The following is a 10,948-nucleotide window of genomic DNA, read 5'->3' on the forward strand; positions in this document are numbered from 1 at the left end:
CTGGTAAAGGCAAACATACAGTAAAGGTAGGAAATCATCCACACACAAGGCTAGTAGGGAGGTTAGAAGACAAAAGTAGTAAAATCATCTCTATCCACATCAGCAGCTAAGGGATACACAAAATAATTATATGCAAGATGCAACATCAGAAACAGTCATTGTGAGGGGAAGAGAGTACAAATGCAGGGTTTTTAAAATGCATTTCTTTTTTTTTTTTTTAATTGAGGTATAGCTGTTTTACAATGCTTTGTTAGTTTCTACTGTACAGTGAAGTGGAGTTACCTGTGCTATACAGCAGGTTCTCATTAGTTATCTATTTTATACATATTAGTGTATATATGTCAATCCCAATCTCCTAATTCATCCCACCTCCCCTTTCCCCCCCTTGGTGTCCATACGTTTGTTCTCTATGTCTGCTAAAATGTATTTCAAATTAAGCAATCAGCAACTTGAAACAACCATATATATACATATATATGTATGTGTATATGTGTATATATATATATATATATATATGTATGTATGGACTCATGGTAACCACAAACCAAAAATCATGGTAACCACAAACCAAAAATCTATAACAGATATACACACAAAAAAGAAAAAAGAATCCAAACATAACACTAAAGATAGTCATCAAATATCAAGAGAACAAAACAAGAAGAAAGGAAGAAAAAAGACCTACAAAAACAAACCCAAAACAATTAACAAAATGGCAATAAGAACACACATTGATAATTACCTTAAACGTAAATGGACTAAATTTACAACCAAAAGACATAGAGTAGCTGAGGGACACAAAAACAAGACCCATATGTGCTGCCTTACAAGAGACTTATTTCAGATACAGAGACACACACAGACTGAAAAGATACATGCACCCCAATGTTCATAGCAGCCTTATTTACAATTGTCAAGATATGGAAGCAACCTAAGTGTCCATCAACAGACGAATGGATAAAGAAGTTATGGTATACATATACAATGGAATACTACTCGGCCATAAAAAAGAATGGTATTTTGCCATTTGCAGCAAAATGGATGTACTTGGAGGACATAATGCTAAGTGAAATAAGTCAGACAGAGAAAGACAAATACTGTATGATTTCATTTATATATGGAATCTAAAAAAATACAACAAATTAGTTAATATAACAAAAAAGCAGACTCACAGATATAGAGAACAAACTAGTGGTTACCAGTAGGGAGAGGGAACAGGGAGGGGCAATTTAGGGGTAGAGGATTAAGAGGTACAAACTATTAGGCACAAAATAAGCTACAAGGATATACTGTACAACAGGGGGAAGACAACCAATAGTTCTATAATAACTATAAATGGAGTATAACATTTAAAAATTGTGAATCTCTACATTGTACATCTATAACTTATTAATACTGTATAACAACTATACTTCAATTTAAAAAAATAAATAAATAAACAAAATTCCACCCAGATGCTCCCTGCATCTGGTCCAGGCTCCTCAATACCCCGGGGTGGGCAGGGCTTCACCAGACACGCGCAGGTACCTTAACTTCCTTAGCCATAAAACCAAGGATCAGGCTGCCCCTTCTCTACACAAAGGCCCTTCTCACTGGCACATGTGGGTTCCTGGGACTCCAGTGTACCAGGGGTTGCTAGGTTCATGGTGGCTGAACCAGGTGACCCGCCATAAGCCTTGGCAGGCAAAAATGAACGTGGAGCTAGGCAGAGGGGTGAGAACCCCGCTGGCCCATTGCTGAGCCACTTTCTCCAGCCAGACGCCCACCAGGGAGGTAGTTCCGGTGTGGGCAGAAAGGGGCACCTCCTTGGTCCACTGGCCCCCTCCTGCTGAGGAGGGGGAAGAGCCATTGCGGCCCTGACTCCATCTCTCCGCCACACCTGTCGCTAACCAGGCTTTCTGACTCTTCTCCAGAAAGTGGGCAGAGCTGCACCTCGTCCCTTGGCAGGGGCCGGGCTCAGAGCTGAGCACCTACACCAGGGCCCAGAGCAGGAGGGTCCCAAGCCGAGGCCACCGCCTCAATCTCCCAGCGGCACACGGGGCATTTGGCCGTGTCCCTGAAGACCCGCCAGGCACAGCAGCTGCAGAAGTGTGTGTGGCCGCAGGGGACAAGGCAGGTGTTGGCAGCCTGGTGGAAGCAGATGGCACACTCCTCTCCTGCTGTGGCTGGGAAAGGGGACAACAGAGGTCAGGGACGCTTGGGGGCAAGGGGTGGGCAGCCCACTCATGATATAACCACAGGACAGAGAACTCTGCAGTCGGATTCTGAAGAATATTACCTTGTAAGAAAATGCTCACAATGTAATCAAGTGAAAAAGGTTGGGACGAAACCATAAGGTACAAACATACATATAATAAGATTCCACTTTAGAAAAAAGGAAAACAAAGCACAAATAACTCCCCATATATAAGTCCACAAAATACTGGGAGGAAATCCACCTAACAGGTAATGCGAGGTTTGGGAGGTGTTTTTTTGTTTTTGTTTTACTTCCTTCTTTATCCTTTAATACGTATTTTATTTGTTTGGCAAATCACTATGAACGTGGATTGCTTTTTTAAAAGCAGACGGACAAAATAACACCTGTTCATGAATGTGCTCCAGTAACTTGTGAAGTTAGCCAATGTTCTAGAAGGCAGAGCTCTTAAATTGCTTTTAGGTTTCCAGGGGCAGAGCCAAATCTTTCTGGCCTAAAGCCCGTGGGAGACTTGATAGGACTTGGAAAGACTTAACTGAGTTCCCAGGGCTGGGGCCTCCCCCAGCTCCCCTAGTGCTGGAGTCCTGGGGAGTCCCTGGAGCTCGGGGAAGCCACTCACCTTTGGACTCAGGCAGAGCCTCATCAATGAGGACCCACGGCATGGCTGGGGTCGGGGCGCTGACTGTAGGATCTAAGGCAGAAAGGGAAAGTCAGGGCCTGGGGAAAGCAAAGTCAGGGTGTCCTCGTTCCCTCCCACCTCCCCAGCCCCTGCCCCTAAAGCAAAGTGTCCATCCCCTTTCTTTTCTGGGGTGCAATGCTGGAGCTCCAAGCTGGTCACCCAGCCCTGTGTGGCCGCCCCTTTCCCAGTTGAACCCAGCAGAGAATTTGTAGAACTGCAGGTTCCTCCTGCTAATCCACCCTTCCTTTAGACAGCTCCCCTCTGCCCTACTTGCGCTGCTTGAGCGGAGACCTTCAGCGTTATTCACGGTCCCCAACCCAGATGTGCTTCAAAATCCCCCAGGAGGGAAAACAGGTGCTTGGGGCTCCACTCCAGACCTACCAATTCAGGGGCTCCAGAGGTGAGGCTCCAGCAGCTGTGACAAGCAGTGTGAGAAACAAATGCGCGGGGGTGTCTGGAAAGCTTGTGCAGGCCCATGGAACACCAGCCCAGAATGCCAAAATTTCTTTTTATGAGTGTTCCTGTATCTCCTCCCTCTCCTGAAATCCTCTCTCCTTTCAGGTGGTCCTTGTTTCCCCACCCAGTGCCTGAACATCTCACCTTTGCCCCCCAGGCTGCCTTCCTGCTCTCCTCTAACTCTCACACTTATGTTCCCTTTGTTGCCACCCCTGTCTCAGCAAACTCCTACTTAGACTGCAAAGCCTAGCTCCCAAATTTCTTCCTTTGTGAAAGAGATCACCCCTCTAACAGATGTTTGGGGTGCTGAGCACGTCTTCTCATTCTTCAGAGATGAGGCTGCCCTCCCTATGACTAGGTCTTGTCCCCAGTGCCCATCTTCATACCCTGACTTGAGCTGATGGAAAAACTGGCTGCATATGAATGAAACAACAGTTCTCCCCGCGGCTCTGGATGCCCGTGAAGTACCGCCCGAGCCTCCACCTCCTCCCGCCCAGGGGAGGAGCCTGGGTCCCCACCCGTGGCCTCACCCAGCAGTTCGATGGCCTTCGTGGTCCCGTACACGTCCATCACGGCCCAGAGCGGGGCGCCCATGAGCACGTCCTTACGCAGCAGGAGCCGGGGGCCCGCGTTTACCTGGGCGAAGAGCCGGCCCAGGCGGTTCACCCAGAAGCGCACCACGTCCCCGGTGAGCCCGCAGCCATCGGGCAGCATGGCCGCCCACGTCGGGCTCTGCTGCTCCAGGTCCGGGCACACGAAGGGGGGCAGGCCGGACGCGGTCACCCGCTCGGGGTCCAGGCGCGTGAAGCCCACGCGGAGGCCGCCAACCCAGCCGCACTCGTGACACAGCACGCGCAGCTCCACGCGCTCTCCGGGCCTCACCGGCCGCTGGCTGAACACGATGCCGTCACGGAATGTGGCGCGCCTGCGCGCGGTGCTCCGCTGCGCGTCCAGACGCACCTGCGCGCCCACGGCCTCGGCGTGGAAACGGAGCGCCTCTCGGGGCATCTCGGCGTCTGCGGGGGCGGGAGGTGTCAGTGCGGGGCGGGGCGGGCCGGACCCACGGGCTGCAAAGGCCGTCACAGCACACACACCCCCTCCCAGGGGAGGGGGCGTTTCCACCAGCCCTCGCTCTCCGGTGCCACTGTCCCCGCTCTTCCCCCACCACCTCTCCCCACCCCCACCCCCCCACCTCTCCCCACCCCGACATTAGAACCAGTGAGGAGCCCGCTTTGCCTATCAGGGATCTTAGTTCCCTCGTGAATCTCCCCAAGCCTCAGTTCCCCTCCCGTAGGGAATGTTGTAAAAATTAAAGGAACCGCAGTTCCTTTAATGGCAGCACCGGCTCTGGATACCTGGTAATGGCTCTTATTGCCGTTAACTAGAAAGAGCAGGTTTTAGAACGGTAGACAGAATATGACCCTGGTTTTGACACATACACTTATACGTTTACTATATACATGTATATCTCATCTGTTTCTAGAAACAGCCTGAAAGGAACTGGACTGACATGTTGTGTGTGTGGTCGTCTCTGGTGCTGTGTTTTCCTCTCTGCTTGTGTGACTTTCTGATTTTCCCACAGAGAACCCGCGTGACTTGTGAAGCCCATGGACCCCAAAGAGGGTGACTTTCTTGTCCTGGGAGAGAAGGTGCCTGGCAACTCCCAATCCGGTGAGGGGGCAAAGCCTGCAGAGGGGGAGTCCCAGGTCAGCCCCTCAGAATCGTGGGCTGGGCCCAGCCAAGTCCTGGGTAGGCTTTGAAATCACGGGATTTCCTGACCTGACTCCACTTGGCAGCCGGCAAGGTTAAGTTCCTTGCTGGGCAGCTCTTTCTCTCAGCCCCAGAGGCCTGGAGGAAGCTGGCAGAGCTTTCTGCCCCCAGAACGGCTCTTATCTCCATAGGCCTTATCTCTCTCTCCCCATCCCCTCCTCCTCCCCTCCTGGCCCTGCTCTTTCTGGGTTGGAAGAGGGAAATAGAAAATTAAAAGAGGTGAATTCAGTCAAAACTTGAGCCAGGCAGTGGTTAAGAATCCGCCTGCCAATGCAGGGGACACAGGTTCGAGCTGTGGCCCGGGAAGATCCCACATGCCGTGGAGCAACTAAGCCCGTGTGCCACAACTACTGAGCCTGCACTCTAGAGCCCGCGAGCCACAACTACTGAGGCCACATACCACAATTACTGAAGCCTGTGCGCCTAGAGCCCGTGCTCCGCAACAAGAGAAGCCACTGCAATGAGAAGCCCGCGCACCACAACAAAGAGTAGCCCCCGCTCACTGCAACTAGAGAAAACCCGCGCACAGCAACGAAGACCCGATGCAGCCAAAAAAAAAAAAAAAAAAAAAACCACTTGAGCCAGACCCCAGCCCCAAGGAGCAAGGCCCCTCCCTCCTGGCCCTCCTCTCTGACACCCACATGCCTGCAAGTTTCCAGCCCAGCACAAGGAGGGGAGGCTCCTGGTCAGGCACAAGGGACACCCTTAAGGTCACAGTGAATCCATCCCTGACCTCCAAAGGCCAAAGACAAGCCTGGCACGGTTCCCTCACCCAACGTGTGAGGGACAAGCGCTCACCCTGGCTCGGGGGGCCTCTGAACCCAGCCTACTATCCAAGCTCACCCCTCCCTCAGCCTCACCCACGCCCCTGCCCATGCCACCACCCCTTCCTGGAATGCCCTGGTCTCTCCCTCCCTTCCCAAAGGGTTGGCCCACCAACCCTTGCTCCATCAGGCTGTGCACCAGCAAGAGAGGCCCAGAGAAGGCACAGATGGTGACCAGGAGCCAGAGTTGGGGGTCCTGACATCAGGTGGATCTGTCCTTGCATCCACTCAAGTTGCTGGGGCAGCCAGGAGACCCTGTGGAGGGCAGTGAGGACCGACACCCGGATTCTAGCCGCGGCTCTGCTGCGGACCTAGGCAGGTCACTGCCCCTCTGGGTTTGGTCCCGTATCCACAGTGGGAATGGTGTGCCTGACAGCCTAGGCCTGGAGTGTCCAGGCACTTGTCTGGGGATCCTGAATGTGAGGACTTCAGTGCCCACCTGGACAGGCGTCGGGCTGCGGGGGGGGCAGGTGGGGCTCCTGATGTAATCAGCCATAACCCACCCTGGAGGGTGGGGGCCACCCCCTCACTTGGCTGGGTCACCGCCCATCCCTGAGGTCGGGACTGGAGGGGAGCCCTGGAGTGGGCTCGGTGTGGGTGGTGAGCAGGACCCTCAGCCTCTCCACACACCACCGCATCCAACCTGCCACCACGCGGCAAGGCCGAAAAGACGCCACCTGACCGCGGTGAGCAGCAAGGGCAGAGCTGGCTTCAAACAGGGATCACCTCAGCCCCACCCAGTGCAGCCCCTGCAGGGAAAGGGGCCCACCCTCGGGTCGGGGCGACGGGAGACCCGTCAGGCCCCGCTCGTGGCCCGAGACGGTACCCAGTGGCGATGACCCTGTCCTGGCCGACAGCTGACTCCCCTCCCTCGGCGAGGGGTCAGTGGATGGACTCCCCCCCACTCCCCCGCACAGCTGCCATGGACAGGGGCTGACGCAGGCAGGATTGGCTCTGGGGACAGCGGGATGGGGCATGGGGGCAAGCAGAGGAGCCAGGGAAATCGGCCTGTGGGAGCCATGTCCTCATGTCACCAAGTAGAGGAGGGAGGCTGAGAGGACACAAGTGCTGCACAGGACACCAGGGGCCAGTGGACTGTGCTCCCTTCTCCCAGCTGCACAGGCCGAGGTTGAGTGGCACTGACAGCCACCCTTGTCCTGCCGGCCGGGCAGAGAGCCTGCAAGACTGCATCCGCCTGCGCGGCTCCTTCCTCTGCTTTGCATGGGGCTCTGCGCCTGAGTTTGGAGTTGGCTCTGGGTGGCGTCTCCTTCCACTGGGCAGGCTGGCAGGGCTCCTCCCATTCTTTGACCCAGGCTACCCAGTGCCCCCTCCCCCCGCTCCTGGGCTGGGGAGAGGCAGAGGTGGGTACAGGCCAAGTGTGGCTCTCCAAGTAGGCCTGTCCCCAGCCGGCTGGGCAGGGGGTTCTGAGCTCCTCATGCCCGTAGGTGGCTGTTCTTCTCATCAGCCGCATTTTCAGGCAGCATCCTGAGGCTCCAGAAGCTGAGTGGCCCATGGAGGACCCTCCCCAGTCACGCCGCCTGACTCCTTCACTCCCCCACCGTGCACCGGGCTTGGCAACGAGGACTCCCTGGGCTGCTGGGGCTCAGGGAGCACAGTCATGGCCTCTGGATGTCCCACCCGCTGGACAGGTGGACTCCAATCCGAGCATCTTCGCAGCAAGGCTCTTGGAATCTAAGTGACCTGGGGTCAGGCCCCCATGCAGTGAGGACCTCCCTGGGTCTTCATTGTCATCACCGCCCCTCCAGCCATCCAGCCTTTCCTGGCACCGGGCACCCACTAAGTGCCTTCCAGTCTCCCCACCACCCACAGAGAAGCACTCTAAGGAAACGGAGCACGGGGAGGTGTTGGTGCAGCCAGAAGTGAGGGATCCCGGGCCGCACCCCTGCGCTGCCCCCTTCGTGGCACCATCATCGCCTGGAATGCAAACAGTTGCCGCTGCAGCAGCAGCACTGGTGTCACCTGCCGCCTGGGAGGGAGCGGAGCCCAGGCTCTGGGAGCAGGAACGCGCGGGCTGGATCTCTGCTGGTAAAAGACCCGGTTCTCCATCTCCTGCCCCGCACACTAAGGGAACGCTGTGGCCTCAGGTGAGGCTGGCAGAGAACCACGGTGCCTGGTGACCTTGTGGTTCGTGCTTCTGGCAGCTCTGTAACTGGCAAGGCGTGTTGCTTGGCCCCCCAGCCTGCGGGTGAGGAAACTGAGGTCCCAGGGAGAAGTGACTCACCCAAGGTCCCACAGCTCCATGGGGCAGAGCTGGGACCCCTGGTCTTCCACCAGGCCCCCTACACTCTACCCTGTTCCCACCCCAGCCATTCTTCACTCTGCACAACAGGATCCGAAGGCAAATGGGTCATGTGGGTCGTCGCATCACTGCAGGGATTCTGGACCCGAGCCACTCAGCCTCTCTTGGATTCTTGCAAGGAAAGGGAGTTCACTACCTCGCTGCCTCCTAATAGCTCACTACCTAGGTCAGCCCAGCCTGTATCAGAACCTCTTCCTGGGCGATATTTACACTGATTCTACCTCTGCCTCCCGAGACTCCTTCCCCAGCAATAGCACAGAGCACCCCCTCTGCTTCCAGCACTCCTGGTCCAGGGACCAAGCGCGGGGCTCCCACTTACCAGCCTGGGAGCAGATCTGAGCCCCCATCAGCCTGGGGTCCTCGGACACTGGTGCCTGGGTCTGAAGAAGGCCGGTGGACAGGTTTCCGAAGGATTCAGCAGGTCCCCTTGTCATGGGCCGGGATCATATTACACTGTTGATGATTAATTAGAGATTGCAGTCACAGGTTGCCATGTCCAGGGAGTTTCCTGATGACTTCCTCTGGCTTGCAACAGGCCTGCTGCAGCTGGCTGGCCTGGAGGAAGCGGACACTGAGGAGGTGGCGTGGGTAGGATTTGGGTAGATTTCTCTCTTACTTTTGGCCAGTTGCCCTCAACCCGGCTGTGCATTATAATTGCCTGAGTCACGTTAATAAGTACCTGTCCCCAGACCTGCCCCCAGAGACCTTGATCCCAGTGGCCTGGGGTGGGACCCAGCACCGGCATTTCTAAAAAGCACCCCAGGGACTTCCCTGGTGGTCCAGTGGTTAAGACTCCGTGCTCCCACTGCAGGAGACACGGGTTCAATCCCTGGTCAGGGAACTAAGATCCCAGAAGCCGTGCAGTGTGGCCAAAAAGTAAAAACTAAACTAAAATAAAAAACAAACTAATAAGAATAAAAGCACCACAGATGATTCTAATGTACAGCCGGCGTAGCAATGATTCACTGCTACTGACCCCAGCATACAGGAGGCGCTTAATCAGTGTTGGTGAAGTGGAATTAATTGAATTAGCTGCATTCCAGGACCTGTGAAGTTGCCCCAGGCCCGGGTCTCCGGCCAAGAGGAGAGGGCCCAGCAAAACGGAAAGGGAGAGGTGTCTATCGCTCCTCAGCTTTGCTGGAGCTGGAATTCCACTTCCCAGAATCCCCCACAAAACGCAGAGAGTCCCACAGGAGGTCACGCCCAAGGCCTTGCTCCCAGGGTGTTAGAGGTGGAAAAGAGGTCAGAGATCTTCTGCCCCTTCCGTGAGAGAAACTGAGGCTGGTGACGGGAAAGTGGCTTTTGCTCTAACAGAGCGCTTCTCAGACTGCAATGTGCACGTGAACCTAGCGCGGGGATCTTATTCGGATGAAGATTGATTCAGAAGCTCTGGGGCACCTGTGGGATTCTGCTTCTCAAACAAGGTGGTTCTGCAGACCCCACTTTAGGTGACAAGCCCTAGGTTAGTTTGGAGGCATGCGGGTACCCTGGCCCTCGACCTCCAGGCTAAGGCCCTCCCAAGACCCTCAGTAGAGCCCCCTCAGTAGTGTTTGTTAAATAAAGTCCAAGTATTAACTTGCTAATCCTCATGGCAACTTCTTGAAAAGGTTCTATTTATTGTAGTCATTCTCATTTTATAAATGGGGAAACTGAGGCACAATAAGGTGAAGCAACTTGTCCACAAATATGAGTGACAGACCAGGGCGTGGCCCAGGCTGTTTGGCTGGAGAGCGGGTGCCCTACCCGCCATGATGTACCGCCTCCATCATCCTCTTTCAGGCCACGGCTCCTCTGGGCATTTTAACGTCTTCCCGTTCAACTGACACTAGTAGGGATAGTTGCTGACTGGTTGCCCGAGTGTGAGGCAGAGGCCATCCCACGATGGAGACTGCACCCTACTCTCCCTTCCAGGCCACCCACCTGGCCGCAAGGCCTCTGCAAACGTTTGTTCCTGGAAGGCAATGACTGGCCCTCCAAGAGAAGGGCAGTCTCTGAGGCGCCCCCTGCTGTCTTTAGCAGGTACTGCAGGAGGTGCGAGCCCGTGAGCCCTCAGAGATAGGATGGGCGCCCCCAGGACCAGAGGTCAGAGGGGCTGAGGCTTCTGAGACCTCTGCCCCTCTTCCCCCCACCTTGAAGGTCCCCACAGTCCCTCCCTCCCCACCCAGGGTCCCCTCACTAGCAGTCAACCCTCAGTTTGCCCAGACCCCCATCATTACAAAGGGCTGTCCCACAGGTCATCTCCTAAGATGCCTCAAGTGCTCTGAGAAGCTTCTGGACAGCTGCTTCAGCCTCCACCACACAGCCGAGGAAGCTGAGCTCTTGCCCAGGGTTCACGCCAGCCTGCAGTCAAGCGGAAGTGGGAAGCCAGTGGGAATCCAGACCAACCTGGGACCCTGCTAGGCAGCCCAGCCCCTGGTGTCTCCTGAGGCCTGTGCTCAACTGTTCTCCATCAAGCCGAAATTTCGGACGGCAGGGGGCTGCCAGGCCTGGAGACCAGCCCCTAGAACAATCAGGGCCGTGTGCACAGGAGGCAGTCAGCAAGGATTTGTCAGTGCCAAACAGTGCAGTGTTGCAGTTTCTTTAAAAATTGTCCATCAGCTTACCTAACAACCCAGCAATTCCACTCCTGGGTGAATACCTGACTGTGATTTTGAGTGAGCTGATGAATGGTCCTGCATCCACACTCCCTTGGAAAAACCTCCGCC

The 10,948-nt window shown here is 55.0% G+C and overlaps 1 protein-coding gene across 1 annotated transcript; it reads right to left on the bottom strand.

The window, feature by feature from the left end:
- Window positions 1–1,956: 1,956 nt before the first annotated feature.
- On the bottom strand, window positions 1,957–8,590 carry NEURL3 (neuralized E3 ubiquitin protein ligase 3; the record flags this gene model as incomplete). The annotated part of the gene is made up of 4 exons (XM_082851231.1): window positions 1,957–2,165; window positions 2,814–2,885; window positions 3,860–4,345; window positions 8,563–8,590. The coding sequence occupies 4 exons, from the start codon at window positions 8,588–8,590 to the stop codon at window positions 1,957–1,959; spliced, it is 795 nt and encodes a 264-aa protein (XP_082707357.1).
- Window positions 8,591–10,948: the final 2,358 nt, after the last annotated feature.

This window comes from Leucopleurus acutus (genome assembly GCF_964270905.1).
Source record: "Leucopleurus acutus genome assembly, chromosome: 12".
In the NCBI taxonomy this organism is placed as follows: domain Eukaryota; kingdom Metazoa; phylum Chordata; class Mammalia; order Artiodactyla; family Delphinidae; genus Leucopleurus; species Leucopleurus acutus.